Below are 26,370 nucleotides of genomic sequence, written 5' to 3' on the forward strand. Positions count from 1 at the left end.
GGAAAGCTGGCAGACTCAGTGCCAACACTTCACCATCTAAGCCAATACCATGAGTGCCAATAACACGAGTGTCATGTCATGGCCACCAAAAGAATTGCCGGGAATGGGGTCATGTTGCACATTTGTATCCATATACCATATCATGTCACGTCATGTCTTGTATAGGCTGCAATCATCTCCTTAAGGGCTATGGTAATGGAGAAATAAGTATTTATTGCTGCATTATGTGTGTAACAAGCGTTAGTGAGATGTTTTCCTTCCCATATACATTAACCCATCTTATATACATCCCTCTATAGCCACCAGGATATATCAACCCCCCTGATTCTTTTTATGCATAGGTCATTTGACTCCCCCCATGATATACCCCCCACTCCATGATGTACAGATTGCCCCTGGATCCTCTCGTCTAAAGGTCATTTTCACAGCCCAAGTGAGCTGTCAGGATCAGTTACTGTTCTAAAAAGAGCAAAAGCCTAATCTATGGGGAAGGAGGAGGAAAGAAATGGAGAAACATACAAGGAGCAGGGGTGTAGTGGGGCAGGCATGCATGAGCACCCCGTACCTTTAATATTTTTGGGCCCCCCCCCCCCCGTATAGGCTCTCCCTGCGTTCTCGCCATGTATAGCCTTCACTATTACCGTGCCCCTTCTTCTTTTATTACAGCTACCCCCCTGAGAGGGAGGGAAGAGAAAATGGTGGAAGAGAAAGGAAGCATATTAAAAAGGAAAGCCATAAGCAATGTAGGCATGGAAGGAAGCCAAGAAAGGAGATGGGAAGCAAGACATCAAGGAAAGAAGGAAAGTAGAAAAAGGAAGCAAGGTATTATACAAAAAAGCAAAGGAGGAAGTAAGGTGGCAAAGGATTGAAGCAAGCAAAAAGGAAGTAAAAGAAAGCAATGAGACAGTAAGAAAACAAGAAAGGAAGCAAGTTAGGAGAAAGAAAGTGAGAGACAGGAGGCAAACCAAAAAGAAAGGAAGGAAGCAATGAAGTAAAAAACAACAAGGAACAAGGTAGATGAGGAAAGAAGAGAGGCAAACAAGGAAGGGAGGACGCAAGGTAGGAAATAAAGGAAGCAAGTCAGAAAGCAAAGAATAAAGGTAGGAGAAAAAGGAAATAAGGTATGATATTAAAAAGCAAATGAGAATGTAAGGTAGGAGATAAAGAAAGAAAACCAAATAGAAGGATAGAAAAGGAGGAGGAAAAACAAAAACACAATAGAAAGCAAAGTAAGGGAAAAAAAGTGAAAGACAGGAGGCAAACTAAAAAGGCCGGAGAGAGGCAATGTAGGAAAGAAAGGAAACAGAAAATGGAGCAAGGACAGTGAGGAAACAAGGAAAGAAGGGAGGATGCATGGATGGAGATAAAAGAAACAAGACAGAAAGGAAAGAAAGAAGGTAGAGGAAAAAAGAAGCAAGTTGTGATACAAAAAAGCAAATTGGGAAGCAAGGTAGGAGAGAAAGCAAGCAGGGTAGCTGGACAGTGGGGCCACTACGCCAATGCCCTATCTCTCCTGGCCTCTCTCAATGACAAGGTTCCTTCCCCTCCAGGCTTAGTTCCCCACACATTTCCAATACTCCCTAAATCACCATGGGTCCAACAGGTAAACGCACCTTTAGTGAATGCTTCCTACCTTGCTAAGGCCGGATTCCTCCCCGGTGACCATTGCTTCCTATGGAGAACCGAGTCTAGAACACCATATATATGAAAATAAACCCTTTGTTCTTGTCATTTTCAGTATATTTGGATGCTGCACAATAGCACAACCTTTGTCTTGAAGAATAATTCTGTTATCATGTATGCATGATATCACTTCTCTTGCATTGGAAGTTATTATTGGTACCTGTTCTGATTTGCTAAGTGTGATATTCACTGTCCCTTTTTGCTATGTGCACAGCTGTATGTGAATTACACCCCATGAACAATTTGACCACACACATTTTACACATTTCTTTCTATGAACTATTCTTCAAGGCTGAAACCTCTGGACTTATGCCAGCAGCAGCTGTCAAAGTTGGGGTTTCACTTTCTGTAATTTCTCTCATCTGTATAGAGCTATAATCATGCCATGTTGGGTGTTTTTTGGCAGGGTTGACTTGCTGAAGAAATAAGAGGAGACAGAGGGTAGAGTGTAAAGTTCTATAAAAACACCAGATTACTTTCGCTGCAAATGATCTTTATTGAATGCTTCCAATGACAGAGGAGTGATCACTGTATATACAGCACCATTCTGTTCTATGAAGAAAGGATGAGGAGGACAAGCAAGCGGAACCTTGGCACCTGGGTATATTGATGGAGGACATCAGGGGACCGTTGTACATATGCCAATTTTTTGTCCAAGGTAAATTGTTGAGCTCATTTTAGGTGACAATCATATATGAGCAAGGCAAATAATTCAATACAGTGCTGATACTCATTAAAATAAGTGCACCTATTAGAATCTGATGGTGCCTGGTTGTGGTGAGGAGTCAGAACTGCTTGCAAACATAACCCTAACAGGAATGCAGACTATAATAACCTGAGAGAGGTCCTAACGTATCCCCAGTGTTCTAAATCACTAATCCAGACAATTATAGATCTAGGGCAGGCATGGGCAAACTACGGCACGCAGGCCAAATACAGCCCTTTGGGCTTTTTAACCTGGCCCATCAAAATTGTCCACTGGCTAAAAAGGGTGACAAACAACATTGTTCCCAGTGAAATTGAATGCAATTTGAATGTATGTTTTCTTTTACTTTTAGTTACCAGCTTTTACACGTAGTTTATATAAGTTCATACAAACACTCTCCATTCATCTGACACTGGCCTGGCCCATCTGTCAAATTTTAAAACTCAATGTGGCTCCTGAGCCAACTAGTTTGCCCACCCCTGATCTAGGGAAAGAATTAAAACCCTAGGATCCATTAAAAAAAAACAGCATGGATTTTTTAATGAATAAATTAGTAATAATTAATAACAGTAAATAATAAAGGTGAATTTTAAATTAAAATGTGTGGAGGAAGGGATTGGCTGGTATATGCTCAGTTGAGCTGTTAGAGACATTTATTATAAAAAAAGAGCAAAACCCTAATCTATTGTAACAGGGAAGAAAGGGAAGGAAAGAAAAAAAAGGAGAGAAAGGAAAAATGCAAAGAGAGAAAAGAGAAAGGAAGCAAACAAAAAAGAAAGAAAGAAGCAATGCAAGGAAGCAAGAAAGCAAGATTGGAGAGTGAGAAAGCAAAAAAGTATAAGTGAAGAAATAGAAGAAGGTAAAAGAAACAAGGTATAGGACAAAAAGCAATGGAAGAAGCAATGTAGGAAGCAAGCCAGACAGAAAAAAAAGGAAAGAAGTTGGGAAGGAAGAAAAAAAAGAAGCAAGTAATAAAGAAAAAAGGAAGGAAAGAAAGAAAGGAAGAAGAGAAAGACTGGAAATAAAGAAATGAGCAAGGATGACAGAAAAGAGGAGATGATAGGAAAGAAAGTTTTGTCTCTAATCGCAGAAACCCATATTAGAAGGTTATAAAACATAAATTCTACTTTATAAATAAAAATTAGAATATGTATTCACATTGGAAGCAGCAATACTACTAGCTTGCCCAACTTTCATTAGAAAGAATATCTGCAGGCGTGTGTACAAGACCTTTGTTTCTCCCACTATGCTGTGCAGCATACTATTAGTGGTCTGAATTCTTGGCACGCTGGCTTGTATTGGGTTGCTATAGAGAGATCAGGTTATTTCAGGCCTAGAATCAAATCCGACAGGGAAAAGAATAAGTTGTGATCACAAGTCACAAATGAACAGTTGTGTGATCTGCCAGTATTGTCACACACTGGAGTGCAAATAGATTTAAATATTTTGTTATACAGCTCAGAGATGGCCTTGTTACCTTTCTATCTCTTGGAGTTTAACATTAAAGATCCTAGTTTTTAGGGTTATGAATGGAAAGAGAATTTTTCCCTTTTTAATAATGTATGGACAGTGCATAATGTTTTATTAAATACGTTTTGTCATTTTGTGAAGCTGCAGGAGCTTGCTTGGAGCTTTTGGTGAGTTGGCTGGGTAAGAATTAAATATCCGAGACAAGTCCTGGGACAAGGTCTTCCACCCTGGGTGTCCCCTTGGTGAATATGCCACTGTTGGAACTTTCTTTTTCCCAGGTCTTTAAGTTTAGGGATTGGAGTGCAGCAGGATATTCCCCTTTTGGAAAGACAATCCCTGAAGATGTTGGCTGTTATACTGTTTATTGGCCCTAAGAAATCATGTTGCAACTGTACCCGAATGGAGATGATAAATGAATGGTTGGGATCCCAAATGAAGATGATAAATAAATAGTTGTCAGCCCCCTTGGAAATGATGAGTGAATGGTTGAGATCCCCATTGGAGATGATGAATGAATGTGACAGTGTTTGGACCTAGCAACTAGCTGTAAAGCTCCGATTGTGGATTGCAACAGATCACACGCTGTGCTGTAGTTAAAATTTTAAAAAATGACATAAACTGTCAGACTAAGCTCAGCCTTCAATGAAACATTTATGAGGTTCATTATATTTCATGATCTGTAACAGATCAATCTATCCAGCAAAATGCCCAGGTGCATTTACGTGTCTCCTTCCTGGCCACAGAATGGTCAAAATGTTTCAATAAACCACAATGGGAAACGACTGCAGTGTATTGGATGAAAGCACAGGGAGACCATCATCCCGCAGAACTGGATCTAGAAGTCTTGCTACGTATAAAACACATACTCACTCCAATATACAAAACCCTATCTAAAAATCAAAAAGGGAAATATTTACACAACTTAAATATTGGGCCTAACATACCTTTTAAAGGGGAACTATCACTTAAAAAAATATAACAATAATATTTCCAATGGAAAGCCGTTGATTGTAGTCGAGCTGATACTGCGGCGTTCAGGCTTCCTTCTTCATCTCAGGGCAGGACACTGGACGCTGCCATCTTTTTTGGAAACAATTTTTTTACTTTTGCAGTAGAGATCAGACATGCGGTGAAGGAGCAGCCTGCGGGCTACTCCTTCTGCAGGCTTCCCATTCAGTCTTTACCATCACAGCGGTAAAGAAAGAAGGGGAGGTGTCAACCCTGCAAATGTTAAGACATTGTAAAAAACTATTTTTTTTCCTTATTTACAAGGATTATCTACACTTTTGGATAAAGTACAAAATGCAATGATAGGTCAACTGTAAGTGCTAAATATATAATAATAAAAGAATGAAATAGGCAGGCCAAGGACAATCAGGCTGTGGAGGAAAGGCTAGATCAGGAGTCAGCAAACTTTTTTGGCTACTAGGCCATTTGAGGAGGTCAAGAAGGCACACTAGGCCGGACTCTCTCTCGAGTCCCACTCTGATGGCTCCGCCCCCACCAGGACCCCCCCTGAAGGGAAATCCCTTTTCTTCGCAATGCATATGGAGGAGAGGGAACACCCCTGAAAGGAAACCTCTCTCCTCCGCAATGCATACGGAAGGGAGGGAATGTCCCCTTACCCCAGCGGCAGAAGTGTTAACGCCATGGTAAACAGGGAAGGGAGGCATTACAAGGAGGCCCAAGAGCCGCAGGTTGCCAGCCAGGATTAGGCTGGATCCACCACGGGGGTGTTAGGCCGGAACGAACTACTGGCTAGGCCTAAAGGCCGGAATTCGCTGACCCCTGGGCTAGATGATGCTGGGGGTCCTCAAATAAGGAAACAAATTGGGCTCCATCTGACTTGCAAATCAGTAAATAATTTTAGCACATTAGGGAAACCTGTACAACTGTGGAAGACTGATGGGAAGGCTTTAGGTATTAGGAGTTCTCTAATGTAGGTCATACCTGGATATTTTTATCCTAATGATCGAATTCCTTAGTGAAAGCACTGTGCAGGACCCCTGGCAGGGGAAACATTTTTTTTACATAACATGGTTTGCAGTGGACCTTGAGCCTAAACCTAGGAAAGGTTAACAATAATTGACAAGAAAGATAAATATGCTAAAAATGACATTATTTGCATGGGGTCAGCACTTTTTAACCCTTTATAGATTTGGCAGCTCTGGGGCTCTGGTGCGTAAAGTCCAAACAGGGGCACTAAATGAATGTTCCTACATCAGTACTAAGTGTTCCGAACATATGTTTGCACAGCTATCCCAGTTGCCTAGTGTACAGAGACTTTTGGGATCACTCAGAGGATCACTATTGTATGAAATATCCCATTCTGATAAATGTATTGACAATAGGCATTGTATAAATATCTTTTTTTTGTGCATGTTTTTATATTTATATCTGTATTTCCATGTAGACCAAGCTGCACTGCAAAACAATGGCAGAGACATTGGACCCGATTTATTAAAGCTCTCCAAGGCTGGAGAGAATATACTTTCATCAGTTAGGCTTGGTGATCCAGCAAACCTTGAATGGATTTCCTCAAAGTCATTTGCTAGCAAATGTTTTGAATCCTGGACCAGATCCATTCCAGGTTTGCTGAATCGCCCAGCTTCACTGATGAAAGTGTATTCTCTCCAGCCTTGGAGAGCTTTAATAAATCAGGCCCATTGGCACCAGTTTGCTTACATAATTCACTTTTATTTTAAGGTAACATACTTTCCAGTGACCTATATATTTTTAAATGCCGCCACTTCTGTGCTCCCTAGCTGCTGCAAGTATTCTATACCTCTGGACAAATAGGTGGAATAGCTACAACCCCGTGACTTGGGGTTTCTCCTTATAAGCCATAACGTGCAGTAGTAATAGCAGGTATTTCACCAATCTGACTGGTCAAATATCTTTAAAACATGTATAATAAAAAGCAATAGAATATAACTAATGTAAAAAGCAAAATAATTTAAATATTTGCCCACTTCCTCGAAACGATTGATGCACCATTGATAAAGGGAAATGATAAAACATAAACAGTTTTACTGGCCAAATAAAGACTGCAAAGTTCATCAACTCCTGAAAATGAATATTAAACCATTATTCATTACAAACATAACACTAAAATGGTTCATGGGAAAATAAAAACCTTATAAAGGGATAATCATTACATAAGTATGAAGTATCATATGTCTGAATGACTCACATATGGGTTATATGGGCCATTACAATATGCACATTTTATTTTATTCATATCCTTGTGACACATTCGACTTTGGGAGAAATCCAAGGAGAATTTATGCCTAGTAGAATAATTCTACTACAATAAGTAATGCTACCAAAATTCTTCTTAACCTCCCTAGTGGTTCATTTCTTTCCGGTTTTATATGTCTAAAAGTGGTACATTGTTTTCATGAAAATTTATTTTACAGTATAATAAAATACTATGAGTATAATAAAGTTTGAAACACCAAATCATGTAAAAACAATAAATTAGAATAAATTCAAAAATCTATATATTTAAAAAAAAATGTTTTTTTTAATTAAAAAAAAAAAAAACATATTATACTCATACTATTATATATACTGTAAAATAAATGTTCTTGAAAACAATGTACTGCTTTTACAGATATAAATCCAATGTATTGCATTCAATACAGTCATTTTGTATTGAATGCAATACAAATGGATTTTGAATTTTCTGCCCTGCCCCGCTGGCAATGTACACACGCACCGACGTCACTGGGAACTCCCAGGTGACTCATCAGGTGCAGAAGCCGGCCGGAGGAAGAAGGAAGAGGACAGAGATCGCGGGGCTGGACAACGCGGGACGCCGGCGGATCAGGTAAGGCTGTATTTACTATTAATTCCCATAGGTTTACCTACCCTGAGTGTGACTCGAGGTTACCGCTTTTAGCAATTTTTTTCTACCCCGAGTCAAACTTGGGGTTACCGCTAGGGAGGTTAGAATAATTTATATTCTAGATTTAATTCACTGTGTTTTATTGTACATGATTGGAATTTGTGTCCCTGTGGTTGTCTTGATTCCACCATAATTCTTTTTGCCCAGTTTGCCCTTATCTCAGTCTTTTCATTTCCAATGACTTCCTCATTTAGAAGTGATAGTATTGTGCAGAGGAGGTCCAAGGTTTAGAAGAAGAGACGTGTATTTGGTTAAAGTGATTCTGTAAATGAGGAGGGTAGATGCTTCATGTTTGAAATGCAAACATCGGGGTGCACATATCAGCAATATCTTCCTGTGCATAAAGAAACCCGCACCTCAAAGAGCAAACTGCAATTTTCAGGAGCAGTGGGGTGCAGCTGGAGAGGAAAAGTAAACATTAGATAAAAACACAACATAAAATTATTATTCCAGGTTAAGAAGTTCATTTCAGGCAGGAGAAAGGAATTTGTATATCCAATATAATAATTTGCTCTTCCAATCACATGCTTTTATCAGTATTTAACATTTGTTTGGTCTTTCAGGGCCCATCCACATTAATAAGGCATTCTTTATTTCCAATGGGTTCTCAATTCACCTAAAAACTTTCCTATGTAACACATTTTACTTTCACCTTGAACAAGAAAAATAAAACTGGAATCTGATTGGTTGATAGCAACAACACCTCCCGTGTACTGATTTTAAACCTTTCCATGGTATGTGGACTTTAGGTTTTAACCTGTAAAATATGGGTTAAACATTGCCTAAACATTAAAAACATTACGAGTCGTGGTACACTCTGAAACTGTGTCAAAGGCGTTCACCTCTGGCCGGTGTCCCCAGGGCAGAAATATTTGTATAGCTTCGGATCTGAATGGTCATGGATGGGATGTGTTGAGTCAAATAATACTATAAATCTGAGCTGCAGGTTAAGCCAGGCTATAAAAGGAAATCAAGTTAATGAATTACAAATATTTTCACCAGTGTAATCACAATATGGTCAGCTACTATTTATTTGTGCTCAGGTTTAAATAACGTGACATTTATTTATGACACAAATTTTAACAAAACACAAGTTTAAGTTAAATACCGCATCTGCCAAGTTTCTGCCCTACTTTAGTAATATGGTCCTATAGCATGTGATTAATTCATCACAAGATCAGTATAAAGTGGCACTGTGTGTTGTTGTATGTGTGTGTGTGTTGATGATATGTGGGATATTAGTTTATGGGGTCAGTGCCTGTAGTCCCAATAAGTTGATGGGGGTTGAAAAACATATAATCATAGTAATAAGGTTCTCTAAAGTCAAAACCTTGACTCATTGATATGTAGGCATAAAAACTGATAATACACAGCCAACAAATGTACAATCCTTGCAATAGGCCTAAGTTATTGAATCTCTCCAAGACTGGAGAAGAAGACTAACATGGGAGAACCTAGGTAATTCAGCAAACCTGGAATGGATTCATAAAAATCATTCGCTATTACTAGGCAAATATTTTCAATCCTGGACCAGACCCATGATATTCTACCACCTCCAGTCTTTGAGAGCTTTAATAAATCAGGTCCAATGTGTAGGCATAAAAAGACAATGTTATAATACCTGAGCAACCGATGAGCAATCATTAAAAAAAGCAAGCAATAAAAAGGTAATGAATACAATGTAGGGTCAACAAAAGGGCAGTACAAGATTAGACAAGATTAGAAAATGGGCAATTATTAAAATATATTGGCAACAAAAGGGTTTAAAATTGTTGTGGGCAACCAAAAAGCAATTGTTATAATATAACGGGCAACATTACAATAAATCAGCTAGAAGCATATGACAATACAATGGCAAGAAAAGGGCATTTTTTTGGGTAAGGGCTTTGCTAAGGGAGGGGAATATTTTACTGTTTTTTCCTAGGTGTGGAAGAAATGTTCAGCCATATAGAGCCTGATTTATAAAATGACCGAGGAAGATAGACTATCATGGGGGACCTTGGCTATCCAGCAAACCTGGAGTGTATTTCCTAAAAATAATTTGCTTTTAATTGGCAAATATATTCAATCCTGGATCAGAACCATTTTAGATTTGCTGGATCCCATGATAATTTATTGTCTCCAGTCTTGGAGAATTTTAATAAATTAGCCCATAGTGTCACCATTGTATGTTTGTTTTCTGCATATTGTCATACGTGTTGGTATATTGCTACCATGGCCAGTTTGTTGGTCACATTATGACACAATTGTGTGTTTGCTACCCTCATACAGTCACACTTGCCCATTTGTTGCCCACATATTGTTAAGTTTATGTATTTGTTACAGCATGTATTCACAATTGTCTATTTTCTTCCAGTGTATTGCAATATTTCCTATATGCTGCCTGCATGTTGTAATCATTGACTGCTGCCTGTTCTCCCATTTGGGACCCATGTATTGTCATAACAGCCATAATTCCGACATATTTGAAATTACCGGTGTTTAGAGAATTATTTACTATAAACAAGGTTTTTTTTTCTGCCCAAAATTGGTATTAATTTTATTTTTTAAACATTACTACAGAAAAAAATTTTATCATGCAGAGGAACATGGCGAGAAAAATAATCCGACCAGCTGACGACTATGCAGTCCTCCACTGACTATTCTTCCCCACATTATCCAAGACTAAAAAAAGTTTTGTCTGGACTAACAAAATTTCAAATAAAACAGAACCTTGGAAAATAAAACTTTTAAGTTACATGATACAAAAATGATTCAAAAAAGGTCTTTGTAATAAAAGATTAGCTGAGACAATGGACTTATTTTTGAACTTTATTTTATTTTTTACAAATCATAAGAATAATTATGTCATTTTCTTTGTAAAACAAAAGCCGAGGAACCCATTCACCCAACATCCAAGCCGACCATACCACAAATTCTTGCCATAACGCGTGAAACAAGGCAGACAACCGAAAGTTCACAGAAATTTCAGTGATTTCCTTTTACTCATACAAACCATTAGACATTTAATTTTGAAAAAAAAATCTTAAAAAATATACACCAGTTCTACTTGAAACGGAGATTGGGTGGTGGTGGATTTTACCCATTGACATCAGATTTATAGTGATGGAAAGACTTCTCCGTAGTACATCTGTGACTTCCTTCCAAAGCCTCCACATTTTCTCATTTATTTATGCAGAACGGGCCTGACCTCATGGCTGGGGTTTGTAGTGGGGGTGGCCTTGGCGGGAAGGAGTTGGGAACACTGTCAGCAAGAGATCAAACCACTGGAGACCACCAATTTAAAAAGTCGGCCAAAAGCCAGCTAAAACTGAAATGATTTAGATTGATCTGGTTTTAAGAAGACCTATTTTTGGGTGGATTGAGGCAGGGTAAATCACCATGCAGCTGACCTGGACCCTGCAGAAAAATCTCCCTTGTACAACTCCACCAATTGGTCAATCTACCTTTGTCCACAGCATAAGTGAATTCTGTCATATACTATGGAGAATCCACTATAGACCACAAATAACTTAATCTGTATCATTGGCCCAATGGAAACTCTACAACAAAGAACTCCCTGAAGGTGATGACAGAAGTAGCTTAGCTGTATGGGACGTAGTGGAGGATTTCCTTTTGCAGTTTCAGTGGTCCAGTTGGGGGAACCAACCATGTTTATTCCATTCTAGACAGTGGAGTAGAACTGGTACATAATAAGTGCTATTTCGACTTGATTAAAACTTTGGCAGCATTTAAAAAATGACTTATAACATCTATATTATATTACAAGTAAGAATTATACTTTTCACATAGCAAATTTAAAGGGTTGACATTCATAGTACTGCATTAAAGTGTCTGCATTGTATTTTATTTCTTATTAACATCAGACAGATACAAATAAAACAATACATTAGGTGAATATCATTTATATAAATTTATACTATACACTCTTAATTAAATATCTGTGTTTTTTTCTGTACAGAGACTGTAGTGAGCGATTTTTATCTGAAGCTTCCTTTATAAAGACAAAATGAGCAAATCTAGTCAAAAAAGAAAAATCGACATTTGAAGATTAAGTGTGGGAAAAATAAATATGCTTCAGTTTGTGCAAATATCCTGCAATAGATCATACGCATGAGCAAATCGTAAGGCAAATTATGGATACAAAAAAAGAAAACTCCCCTTTAGTAATAATAAACTTCACCCGCAGTGCCACTTGATGGAAAAATCTGGTTTTACCTTAAAATACAATTACTCTCTAAGGGAAATACTGTGTTCTGTGGTCCGTTATGCAATTCAAACAAGAGAAGAATTGAAGTTCCATGGCTGTTTGATAAGGAGCTATGGGGACCCATCTATGTTACTGCACAGAAATTACATTTCCATTCTTCTAAGAACTTATAGACATGTATTTTTTTTCAACCTGAATGTTAAAATAGCCTCGCACTATTACAATCTTATATATAACTACAAAAGGCAGACCCAAGACTTACTGTCCTGTGCTGGTGCCTAACCTTTCCCTGGTTGTCAGTATGGTCTAGCATGATAGGTGACCTGTAAGGTCATTCAAATCAATTCCTGATACAGATACAGAAAAAAAAGAAAAAAACCTGGCAAATACCAGCTTGACCTGCATTGTCTATTCCTGAAACCTATTGAGAGGCAAAAACGTGCAAATTCCATAAAATATAACATACCCAAAACGGACCTTTCTGTTTTGGAAGGGATTAAATAGATTGTATATTCAAAGTTTGCCAATATGAAGATTGCCTATAGTGTGGGACAGGTCAGTTATCCCACTAGCGGAGGCAAGAAATAATTTGGAATTTACTTATGGCTGTGAGACCAGAAGCTTTTTGCCTGATTCTGAAACTCTGTAGACTTTGCCAGTTGAAGGGTTTTAGGAAAATAGCTATTAGGAGCTTGTCACATTCAACAGGATCAGCATATGTTGATGACCTCGTTCATCCCAGTGGCTTTATTAGTTTTAATGCTATCAAGATTCGTATTTACGACCATGTGGGAATCTCCATTACTTTATTCCAATCACCATGTTGTCATGGATTGTGTCAAAAAGGATGTTAATTTTCTTAGAACATGAGGGTGAAAATCTGTAAAACCAACCTATTTCCATAACTTAACCAACATGGTGCCATGAATTCTGAAACGTATTATCTGATCAATTTATGGGGCTGAAGATGTTAACTGATATCTAAAAAATGGTGTATGGGGGTTAAAATGGCCTCAGAATTGGGTGACAGAATATGTTAAAGGCCCAGTTTGATTGTGTCTAACTTCTGGTAGCTAAACCACGACCCAGATAAGTTAGACAAGTCACAGACAATGGACTATGTTAGAATTCTTTCTTAGTGTTTAAACTCAAATAAGATATTCACCACCCTGTTTCCAGCATATACCTGCTTTAGTCTTCCTGTACACTCAGAATATTCATCATCAGCTGATGAACAATTTTAGACTGTAGAACTCTAGTCGACAGACAATAGCTCCTACATATCTATGGCTAGAAATTTATGGCTATGGCAATAAGTCCTTCCTTAGGATTATGTCACCACAGAGCTGTAATGACCTGATCAGAGATCATTTCATACATTGTTCCAACCAAAACAGAAACAGACAATTTTAGGTATTGTTCTTCTAGAATGTCCACCTGGATGGTTTGATATAAAGATCCATAGATCTCATTTGCACAGCAGGTGATTTATACAATTATATATTATATATGTGTTAATATAACTTTCTGTAATAGAAAATTTATAAAATAAAAATATATGATCTGGAGGCACAAATGGCAGAACACATCAGTGTAGACATAGTGAAAGACAGGTACTTTGAAATCAGTATTCCTGACACATATGGGACTCAACCCTCATGCTATAATTGTTTCGTAAATGCCACATAACATAACCTAATGAGCATTTTAAAAAATGGTGTTTCCATGCCTCCCATGTGGTGCCCGAATACCTGTTGCAGACATCCTTTTTTAACTTGTTGGTAGGGCTTAACAAGTAATATTAAAATTTTTAAATAAATGATCCAATTTGCGATGAAATTAGAGCATTTCCTGAATACAGAAATACGTTTAGCACTTTGTGGGCTGCAGCCTCGGAAGTCAACTGGCCTAACTATTGGATGGTCTTATTGGGACACAAGATGCAGCCTAACAGCGCATCCTCGTGGCAATGTCACGAGAAGCCTTTCCTAAACTATTTACCCTGAGGAACCCCTAAATAAGTGTCATGTCTTGAGGAACCCCTGCTAAAACCAAATAATGGGGAGTCAGTGAAAAAGGTGACCCTAACATTGTTGGTGAGTGGCAAGAATTTCCCTTTAACAGTGATGAACAAAATGTCATCCTTGCAGCTCATTGATGCCATGCTGCTGGCTCTTCCAAGTGGCATACCTGGCATTATGCTGGCACCAAAAGATATGAAGTCAATAACCTGCAGCTCAGGGAACTTGGAGGAACCCTGGGATACCCTGGTATTTCCAATAATCCCTGGCTAAGAATAGCTGATGTGGACGGGTCAGGCTACAGAACCAAATCAGATAATCATTCGGTCCATTCATAGTATTTGTTACCTTTTAATCAACATGGATCAGCAATAAAACGGGAGATAGCTTGATATTGATACCTTTGAATGAAGGTTGCAGCTGAGCACCTTCGGGAATATCCCCGCATTAAACAAAAACTGCAGCTAAAACGGAGCTGATTTCTAAGTGGGACCAAATCACTTTTATCTATGCATTCATTTTCATATATTATTTTTGCTTTTATCATTCAATTCATTATACAATAAGATGCATATGATATTATTCTTTTTATACCATAAAGCTTTTAAAATATTCTGATGCAAATTATTTTACAGAAAAGTCTACTCTATAAAAACTGATATTGTATTACATTTTATGAATTACATAAAATTACAATTTATTTATTGTATTGCACTGTGTTAGCATTATTTAAATTGCTGAGTCAATGAGGGTAACATAAAATCAAGAATTAAGCTCACCCAGTTATGGCGACTTCGGAATACACCTTGCACTGGGAATATCGACCAGACAGTGAATATGAGAAGCTCTGGTATTTTTTTTATGGAATGCTATTTACAAAGAATGCCTATTTATTGTGACTTTTTTGGCATGCATTAGTGATTCTTGACAGTGTCTCAAATACTGAAGTGTAAAAAGGTGCAGTGATTAATTTTTTTTGCTGTTCAGTTAATTTGACCTAAAAGTGCATTTATCATTTACCCTGTAAAGAGTTGCAAAATGGAAAAAGCTCTAATGGCATACAACCATGTGAGAAGGCTCTGATGGAAGCACTCATATACTGTATACTGCTTTAACTCCAGTGACTCAATATCCATGTCCAGGATTCTGGAAAACCGTTTCCTGTCCATTCACATCCATTCACTTTGAATTGCTTTTCCATAGCACTAAAGGAATGCACATCTTTTGTAGCTATGGAAATGCTTTTTATATATATATTTATATACAAATTATATATATATATATATATATATATATATATATATATATATATATATATAGTATTCTAGTATTCAGCGCATTAAAATGAATGCCCTGCCTTCATGAAACACACGTTATTCTGCAACAAATGTGCATGTGTTAATGCACTGAGACAGTCCAGGTGTCCAGGTATATGAAAAAGGCTCCACTGCTTTGTAGTTTAAAATACGTTCTTAAGCTTAATTTTAATATAATGTTCCTACAATAAGGTCAATTATATTAGAGAATAGCAATTGTTATATATATATATATATATATATATAAATATATATATATATGTTATATTTATATATATATAAATAAATATATATATGTAAGAACTGTATTTAGAAAAACTACATCTCAGCTTTAAATCCTGGCATGTAGACTCATATCAGACACAATTAATAGCGGACATCCTGAGCAAAATAACATTTCTTTACTTTTTAAAAACAAATATAGCTGGACTCTGATTGGCTAGTAAGGCTGGCTACTCCATTTCTATAGGTTAGTCTCAGGGACTGTAAAAAAGCAGAGAAGCCTATAGGTTGCTCTGCTAGATCACTCATAAAAGGAGACAACTGAATCTATTTGAAGCAATCAGAAAGCAGTCTTTTTTTCTGCACATGTGCATTTCTAAAAATCACCAAAGATTACTTCCACAAGCCTCTTCTAGGGCAGATGTCCATAGGGCTTCATTGCCAATAGCTTTAGCTTTAAAATAGCTGACAGTTAAAAGATAAAGGCGCTTTTATATGAATGATACATTTCTCCGGCTTTTGAAGTTTTGTAGCTTTTTTGAGATTGGTATCAATCCTTTCTGTAAATTTTAAGCACATTTATGTCATCAAAATTGGGACCGCTGTAACCCAGGTTTATGCTTTTATGTTTGCTTTTTTTATTCAATCTTTTTTGTTCTCTTTGAAAATCTTTGAGGCACGTCAGACAATTGGAATAATTTACTAAAGGAATTTAGACTGTTCACTTACCAAGGTGAATTATCAACCTGCAAGGGATTCTTCACTTAGCAATGAATACCCAATAAAGTAAAAATACCTTTTTACTAATGTTTCCTTGCACATAATTGGATGGTTGAAGTCAGCAAAGCTTCATCTTATTTACCAAGGTAAGTGAAATATCCTTTGCAAGGAGATAATTAATTTTGTTATGTGACCAGCCTATATTTGTTTGGTAAATCAACCCCAATGACTTGCAAAAAATATGATTTAAAGTGCATAGGAAAGGTTATGCTATCATACCATCTACAGAACATAAAAACATAATCAGCCATTGAAGTTGTGTTAGAACTTCCCATAGAAGAAGCAATAAATGCACTTAATAGGCTTCTTACAACCAGCTGATGTCACTGTCGTGGCATTGGACCATGGGGAGGTATCAGAGGACCATGGTGGGCAGATCCACATCTGCCATTCATACAATGTCTCTGTATAATTAAAAAAAAGCATGTCTCCTCCCTGATATAGATTTCCCTAGGAAAAACTGGAAACTGAGCCTTCATATTCAGGAAACTGTAAATACTGGGGTCGCCAATTATAAAATAGAAAAGTATTTTGCCAACCTTGGGGACAGTTTCCCTGTTGGTTCCAGAAGCAATAGACTTGAATATAAAAAATTATCTAGATCAGGCTTTCTCAACCTTTTTTATCATGGAGGAATCCTTGAAATAACTTTTAGATCTTCAGGTAGCCCCTTCTATAATTACTATATTCACAGCTCACAGTATATTAGTGTGGTTGCCATTGGAAAGAATGCCTCTTACCTCGATGGCCTCTGGGAAGAATGCCACAACTATGGATAGCCAAAAAGACCATTGATGTCACGTAAACTGATCTGGGAGGCACAACTTGCTCATGGCTCAAGGAAACCTTAGCAACCTCTAGAGGAACCATGGTTGAGAAACACTGATCTAGATAAAGAAACACTTAAATTGCCTATTTATTAAAATATATATTGTTTCATTTAGTTTTACTTTTCCTTTTGTATTATTTTTATTCCTTTGTTGTCTCTAGCATTTATCAAGAGGTCCATTTATATAACATCATGCATATTGTAATTGGCTTGTGCCTCAGCTTGACATTTGGAGATGAGTAGCAATTTACAAAGACTTTAGACAATGGTCATTACCATTCCTGGCTGGTAGATAAATGTGAAACCTTTGGGACTTGAGCCTAGTCTGTGCCAGATACATGGATAAAAATGCGCTTTTGTAAAATGTCTAAAAAATCTGTTCTATAATTATGTCATCCATGAGCTGTTTCTCCACCTTTGAGGAAACCAACTTCTAGTTGTCAATGGAAGCTACTTGACTTGCATTGGTCATCATGCCATGTAAGCCTACCCAAGATATCTATCACTGGGTAGGAATAACCTTGAATGCTTTCCAAATATGAGTTATCTTCTACAATTACCATTTGAGGAATCAAATGCACACCACGTTTGGCAAAAACCTCTGATTCTTTATCAATCAGAGGCAATCAATTATTCTTTATCTGGCTTGACCAGATAGACATTTGGGGAACCACATGTCAATACACAGTATGAATTCTTAATGTACCGTATTTTCCGGTGTATAAGGCGACTGGGCGTATAGGACGACCCCCCACTCTAACCAATCATTTGGGGGTCGTGTTATATGCCCAGTATTGTACTGTTCCTTCTGCCTGTCAGATCTCACTATTGTGTGAGAACTGAGAGGCAGAAAGAACTGTACACTACTAGTTCTTAGTAATGAATGGGCACGTTCCTTTAATGAATGGGCGTGTTCCAGTGAAGAGCCAATCCAGGCTCTCCACTGGAGAGCCAATCCAGGCTCACGTCCTGCTTTTCAGCTTACACGAGTCCTGCTGTGAAGCAACGCGAGCCTGCCCAGGAGGACTCGTGTAAGCTGAAACGCAGGAAGACAGAAGGAGGCACAGGAGGACTCGCAGGGACGCCAGACCAGAGAGGGGACTCGCGGGGACACCGGACGCTGCAGGTAAGTACTGGTACCCGGCGTACAAGACGACCCCTGACTTTGTCATAGATTTTTCGGGGTTAAAAAGTCGTCTTGTACGCCGGAAAATACAGTAGCTTTCTAAGTATGTAGAACAAGAGCAGAATGTAACTGAGTAGCTTAATGCAATATTCGTATTTTATCTCATGGTAGTAGGAACGAACCTGAATAAATATCACAATGCAAACCAAAATGCAATGAAATCACTTTAACAAAATATTCAAATCACATCCACCCTCCCTCCCCTTTGTAATCTGCAGACAATAAGGCTGTGGTGTCATAAAAAAAGAAGTTTTAAATGCAATTTTAATTTTATACCTTCAGCAGCATAAATGCCCTCTGTAGTCAAATAAGATGGATGTTTTCAGGCAAGCATGACTAGTAAACAAACCAATGACATAAATACATAGGGTGCACATGGGCTACGATTTGTGCAAACGTGCGCCACGTCCTTTGCTGATCACACATTGCTTGGAACTCTCTCCTCTATGCATGGCCAATTAGACTTTAATGGCATAACATGCAACACTGTGCTGAGATGAACCATGCTAAACCACGGTAGTTGAAAAAAATAAACTTTCAGTGGCCCCCAACAAAGAAGACAAATGAAAGCAAAGACCTGATGGGCGGCCCTGGGAAATACCACATTTGTACAGCACGTTACAAGATGAGCCTTATATTGTGAACATAGCTGTATATAAAGTGACAAGCGTAAAAGGTAGTAAAAGTTAAGCAGCAGAAAAATAAAAACAGCCCATAAAAAGAAAGTTTGTTCTGCCTGGGCCTAGCACAGACAAATCAGACATTCAGGCCTCCATAACCGGGGCCTTTATTGGCCACATTTCACTTGCTACTTCCTGCCATATGCTTAACATATTACACATACAGTGTACAGTAGATAGTAGCTGGGACACAAATTTGACAGTAATTGTCTCACCACACTACGTATTTTATCACAGCTTCATTTTTTTGTCTGAACCTCAGTTGGAGAAGTTTGCAGCGGGGGCGCACAAAACAAAAAAAAAACCTGACAGAGGCTCCAACTTTACCTTGAGGGCATAAACCACAAAAAAGTAAAATATTAAAATATTGCAACTTGACCTACACACCAGACCTGGATTGTCCTTACTGTGCAGCTTTACCTGAAAATTCAACCAGGAAACATAAATGCAACTCAAAGCGTACCCATCTTCTCATTTCACAGAAAAGCAGCTTTTTTTAATCTCCCACAATGACCATAAGATTGGATCCTGCCAATTTACTAAAAATTAAGTGCCACAAACCTTGGTTATAACATAAGCTAGGACTAAATGGAAACTGCTTCGCCACACAAAAAAAAAAGTGCCTTTGCTAGTGGGTTTAGGAACTGGAGCAAATGTCCAAAGAAAAGCAATTAATCATTTCATTGAAAAGACAAAACCTGTTTGGCTGTTATGTACATCTGCAGATTTGCTCCAGCCTTGAAAACGATAACTATTTCACCCCAAAGTAGAACTGTGGCCAATCTATAAATATTTAACATTTTACAAATTCCTAACGAGCAGAAAAATGTTTTAAAAAAACAACTCCTATTGACCTCTGTAGCTGCAGGCAATGTGGGGAACCTTCATCAAAGTTTACAGAAAATATAGATCAGGTCACCTAGAAGAAAGGAAAGGAGAAATCTGACTGTTTTTTATGTACAAAATGTGAATGAGGTACTCCACAGTACCTGCAGCTACAGAGGTCAAGAAGAACATTTTTTAAAGCCTAAATAAAAAATAATATTTAAATGTTATATTCTGGGCATAGACATAGTCTGAGTTTAACTTTAAATAGAAAGCCCCTGTAATCTACTATGCAGGGGTCAAAGTAATAATGGAAATGCAAGTCTAAAAATGTCTTTTAATGACCCATTGCTTGAAAGCTTGGTCAAAACCCATTTTTATGACCAGTACCTACATCTCAGCCTCTACCAGATATCAAACCTGAGAAAGATCAAACATTCTGCAAGAACAAAGCACAATTCCAGCCAACAGTTTTCTTTTTTTGTCCTGGTCAGAGAGGGGAAGGTGGGAACTTTTTGGGACTGGAATGGAAATCTTTCCAGCAAGGACACAGATTTCCCAATTTAGCAAAATGGAGGAAGAACTTCTGTTCTGTTAACATTACTATTTGGTATGTTTTACTGCAGTGAGGGCTATCCTCGTAATTTTATATCATGATGTCACAAGCTGTTAAAGGGTCCGAAATAGAGTGAATTTTCCCTATTGGGGGTCACAGACAGCAATAATTTAATAGAATTTACTTTGAAAGAATTACCATGTTTTGACTGGATTTGGGCTTTATGAGTAGGCCATAGAAATCACTCAACCTAAGACTCTCAACTAGCAGATCACAGTACTGGGGGCACCAAGATGGGTGCATTCTGCACAGTACACTCACTGCCTCCCTGCTTTACTGGTCCCAACTTAAATATACCACTGAGGAGCAAGTTCAAAGCATAAAACTTGAAGGATCCAAATACCCCATCCCAGCAGAGTGCATATCACCTTCATTTTGAGCTGGTCTGATGAAGCCCATAGCTTGGCCTTGTTGGGCCTTTTGTGAAAACTCCTTCATGGCTTCAATGCTAGAAGGGCTGACCTGCGCCTCTGAATTTGGCATTAACACTAAAACATTGTTTCCCTCTAACCTTTCAACTTTTGAATATTCCCTGTTTGCAAGTAGTGCGGAATATTGGTCCATTTTGCCTCTGTCCTCTTTGTGTTTTGGTATTAATGCTAGGGCATCATTTTGGTTAACTTTATGAACTTCCACATAGTCAATGGCTCGAGGAAGCGTGAAAGAAGTCTTCTGGTTGGCCAGTAAAAGTAGCATATCAGGGTCCACTCCCTTCGAATGCAGATCTGCCAAGTCACTCTGCTTGTTTTGGCTCCCCTCGCCAATGGTCTCTATTGTCCTAAAGTATCTCTGCTGGCTGTTTTCTTCATTTGGCATTAGAAATGCTGGCATTTTGACATTCATGGCGCCAAGGGCTAGCTTGCAAACATCTGTGATGTTGTGGTACGATGACTTTGGAGATGGGTTATCTGCTGCCGTGCCACCAGACCAGTTAAAAGATTTGTTGTCAGTGTAGTTTGCAAATGTGGTGTCCAACTTGTTATTTTGTAATGGCCAAGGGCATTTAGTTGCAGATTGGTCATGAGTACTGTTTTCTGCATTCTCAAAACTCTGGGAAAGGATCCTTTGATCTTTGCTTCCTTCAGAGGGAACAAAAGGACTGTCACAACTTCCTCTTCCAGAATCATTGTCTGTGTCCACAGGAGAAACTTTAATATGGTGGCTTTGCAGGTCTCTTTCTGGACTGGAAATGAGGTGCTCCTTGCTGTCATCTACCTCTAAAAACTCCACCAAGAGGTCTTCATAGTCAGAGGTTGGGGGGAAACCTTGACAGCCGAAGGCACTCAACAGGTCTTCAGATTTCCCGCTCTGCCAAGAAACGAAAGAAAAAAAACTTAAAAGTGCAACTGGACAACAAGACAATGAAAATACAGATAATCACAATCCATGTATGGGCTTGTGTGCACCCAATTCTTTATTTTTGGGCTTTTGCACAAAGGGAGGTATGGAGAATTTGCATACCATGACTCATGTCATCAAGTTTGATGGCTAATTTGTCTAATTTTTCTCCTTGCAGTCATTTCACGCTCAGTAAGGGCCAACTGGGAAGTTTTATTGCCACATAATGTCTACAGCAAAGATTTGGACTAGATGATAACAATTTTACAGAAGAGCAATTTAGACCTCTTGAAACTAAGGTAATTTACAAAAATTGCCTGTATGTGATGCTAGATAACTGCATAACTAATTTTCTCTAAAAGACTCCAAAAATGTTGTGTTAGAAGCTAGAAAAATGCAGGGGACCCAAACAGCTGTAGGGTTGCAGGATTTAAATCCCAACTAAAAGCAAAACTTAACAAGTTCTTAAATAAACCATGTTGCTGAGAGTAATATTGAAGTATTTTTTGTTAAGGAGGTCCTGCAAGTGCTTACCAGTGACAGGTGGTGCCCCTCTACTTCCTATAGACACATGGTTTGCACTGTAATGCATGGATTTTGAAAACGTAGTTTGGTATCTATTATTTTTCACGTCAAATCTGATCAACCCTTCCACCGGCTGATATGAATTGAAATAGCTGTAGTACAGCGTGCAAGCACATTTGCCCTATTACCACAGGTATTTATTATTTAATTATCAATATGAATTTTCCATATTCGGTTCTGGATTTATGTAGACTTGAATACAGAACTATCGCCTAAAAGTTAAAAAGGAATGTCATCCTCCTTTATAAACACTACAGATTGTTCATTTTCTGTAAAAGTATCTTTAAATTCATCAAAATCATATGAGCTTACCTATCCTACCTTGCATTTTTTAAATAGCTATATGTATGATCATACTTAAACTACATTACCATGGCACTGATGTGTGAATCACTTATGTTAATAGAAACTGATATCTATTTCAATTTACGAACCAATAAACATTAGCTTTAAGCAATATACTAGACAAGATGCCCATGCACACAAGCCCTGGGAGCCATTGGATTACAAAGTACATTGAAAAGTAATAAGCAGGTATAACATACTTACACAAGAATTCTACAACGGCATCCTTGTAGCTGCCATGCCTATATCTTTCATAGTGGGCCGACCTGAGCTGTGTGTGCAGAGAGCAAACAAAATTCCCTTATATTGGAAATGTTCTGCTCTGGATTCCCATTCCTGCATTGTGATTGGCTTAGAAATTAGCAAATCAGAGTAGGACCTAGCAAAGATCAGTTAGTTCAAACCTAGAAGGGCTTTTTGTTACCCTTAGCTTAGTAAGAAGAGGGTACAAGGAAACTCCATTCAAAATGGTTCATTGAGAAAGTTTAAAACAAATTCACTTGTTTAGACTGCTCCCACGTGTTAAAGTTTGTCTTTCATAACGGCATGCGATTTGCTGGAGCATTGAAGCATCATGGCCTAAACTCCTTCCTCACTCATGGAGGCCTATTAGGAAAATAAGAGTATTGGTAGTAAGCAGTTCTATACCACCTAATGTATAATGTGGTTCTTAAAGAACCAGTGCAATGGTATGGGTGGCTAGCAAGGTGGCAGCTGCTGCCATGGGTGTCAAAGTAGCCTTAAGGCTTCTGCTGAATATTAACAAATGGGTCCTTGATGTCAGGTAGTGATGAGCGAGAATATTAAGTTCGATCTCACGGTGAATCTGGCCCTTCTCGCTTATCAAAAATGTAAACGAGAATGACCTTCTGATTCGCAGAGAGATCGAGCTTTTGCCGAACAGGAGGATTTGCAGGGCTGCATCATGATGCCCAGCAAATGATACATTTGTATCTGTACCAAATGTATCATTTGTAAGAGATACTTATATTACAATGTCAGGAAGTTCTCTTTTGCCAGGCATCTTCTCAATGATTGCAGCTGTGGCTGCATTCATTGAGAAGAGTGTGTGATGAGTGTGGGATGGCACACAGGAAGAGATTCCCAGGGAATCCTGTGAATCCCCTGTAAATCCTCCTGTTCTAATTTCCTTGATCTTCCAATGGTTTTGCAAAATCGGTTCTCCGAAATTTTGTGGAACCATGGGAAAATCGAGGAAAATTGCTTTCCGAAAACTCTAGGTATGGATAGCACCACTGTCTAAATGTATTTGTCTGTTGTAGCATTGACAGTACCAGTCACAGGAAACACCTCAATCTGGAGTGCTATCCCCATACATTTTGGCTATATAGTTTTTATCAACCTTTCATTATCTTTTTAACATGGGAAACCCTTGAAAAAACTTACAGGTCTTCAGTGAACTGCTTCTATATTTACTATATTCAAATCTCACAGTGTATTAGTGTGGTGTTCAGTAAGAAGAATGCCTCATTGCCTTACATTGCTGACCATTGGGAAGAATAGCTAAATAGATCACTAATTAGTAAACTGATTGCTCAAGAAAACCCAAGCAACCCCTGAATGAACCTTGAAGTTTCATGGAAACCTCTTTGAGAAACACTGCTTTAGATGTGTGTGGATATATAGGAGATCATATTTGAGCGTAATAAGTATGGTCAGCTTAGAATGTATATAAATTGTATGATTAGTGAGAACATATTTTAGTATTAGTATATATATATTAGTATAATAAGTATATAATAATAATTATGAAATGTTAAGTTTTTGCATGCATTACACAATTTGTGTTTACACATTTGAGCCAGCCTTAAATTATTGTTGTGGCCAGGTTATGAACTTGGACATTTTTAACCAGCAATAAATAAAGGCTGAAAATATTTGCTGAAGCCACTATGGAGTAGTGCATTGTCACAATTTGCAGCAGAGGTTTTTTTCACTTTCTCTCTATAGCTCAGCTTCCCCTTCCAACAATGGGGCTGATTTAGTAAAGCTCTCCAAGGCTAGAGAGGATACACTTTCATCAGTGAAGCTGGGTAATCCAGCAAACCTGGAATGGATTACCTAAAAGCCATTTTCTATTTGTTAGAAAATGTTTTCAATCCTAGAAAAATTGATCTAGTCCAGGATTTCATCAGTGATGTTCCTCAAATGTTAATAGATCTGCTCCAATACATAAAACTAACAGCAATTATTTTTAAGAAATTAATTCCCTATTTCCTGGATTACCCAGCTCCTTCTATGTTAGTCTTCTCCAGTCTTGGAGAGCTTAAAAAAAATCGGACCCAGTGCCTTGACTTTTCAGACTTCTCATCTCTAATTTAACTGGCAGCAAGTGTACAGAAAGAGGGAAGGAGCAAAGTGTTGAATCCCAACCTGAGCATTTTCACTGCTGTAAAAATTACCTTTGAGGATAAATCACTCCACAGTGACTGTAACTACAAAGGTCAGTTAGGGATTGCTTTAACCTTATTTACTGCTTGATAGGAGAATATAAATATATGAAATATCCATTGCCTGGGCACAGTTCTACTATTTTATTAGAGAAAGCCTTACACAAATCTTCCAAGCAGAGGACAGAAAAGTAAAGGGGAAGTGCAAGACTAAGGTGTATGATAGTGACTCATTGCTAAAATTACGTGAAAGCCAGATGCAAGAAGAGAGCAGATGAAGAAATAGAGTAAAGGCCAAGAAATTAAAATGGGTTAAAATGAAGACCAGAATAGAGTATGCCAAACTACAATCACCAAAAATTTCCAATGTCGCTGAAAACTTCAAACATAAGCTTCAACAACCACTTAATCAAATCAACTGAATATCTAAAAATTGATTTCTGGATCAGTGCAGTATAAAAGAAAAACAGTTACCTTGAGTAGCTGGGTATCAAATCCCATTATTTTTGGTCCAGGAACTGGAGGACATATACAGGATATACAACTAAAAAGAAAAAATATTACAAATTTGATAACAGGACCCAGTCAACTAAAACTTTAGTATGTGTAATCAACATAATGATGATTTACTATTTGTATAGATGAGACTCAATAAATAGCTAAAGGTTAGTGGACACCGGACCATCCTAATGACTTAAGCTGGTTGGACATCCTATTCCATTTGGGGTTGAAGGGGCACTGATATGGAGTTGCCCTTAACCCCATTGCTGTTAGAGCATCCAAACCCCTCTGGGAAAAATGTCACCAAGATTTGGGGGTTTTGGGGAAAATTTAAGCCTCGTTAGCCAAAAAAGCACTTGTAAAGTCACATACTAATAATCACTGTTAAGACTTGACTTGACCTGAAGCTCGGGCCAATCAAGTTCCTTCATACAAATAACTTGATGTGCCATCCCATATCCCATAACTTATTCTATACATTTACAGGGATGTTTCACAAGTCAACTTCTGCCTCCAGGTATAAACAAATTGACGTTTGTGTTGCAGTAACATATGAAAAACAAACAATGTAGGGCCACAATTTGAATTTTTTTCCCAGTGTAAAATTCTGAAGCGTGTAGTGAAATCCTAAACATAAACATTCCTAGCAGAAAGTTCTATTACAACCCATGGTGCCATCACTGCACGTCCGAAACATAAACCAATCATGACAAGCTGTGCTGGTGCCATCATTCTC

General features: G+C 38.0%; 1 protein-coding gene across 1 annotated transcript in view; it reads right to left on the minus strand.

Annotated features, from left to right (window-relative positions):
- Positions 1–10,567: 10,567 nt before the first annotated feature.
- The window catches only part of PRLR (prolactin receptor), a 47,994-nt gene continuing 32,191 nt past the window's right edge, over positions 10,568–26,370 (minus strand). Inside the window, exons 8-9 of the mRNA XM_072416583.1 lie at positions 25,608–25,677; positions 10,568–21,762 (exon numbers count right to left, since the gene is read on the minus strand). Coding sequence (XP_072272684.1) covers positions 20,767–21,762; positions 25,608–25,677 — 1,066 coding nt within the window. The 3' untranslated portion in view covers positions 10,568–20,766. The remainder of the gene's footprint in view (positions 21,763–25,607; positions 25,678–26,370) is intronic.

The sequence above is a fragment of the Pyxicephalus adspersus genome, chromosome 6 (assembly GCF_032062135.1).
Source record: "Pyxicephalus adspersus chromosome 6, UCB_Pads_2.0, whole genome shotgun sequence".
In the NCBI taxonomy this organism is placed as follows: domain Eukaryota; kingdom Metazoa; phylum Chordata; class Amphibia; order Anura; family Pyxicephalidae; genus Pyxicephalus; species Pyxicephalus adspersus.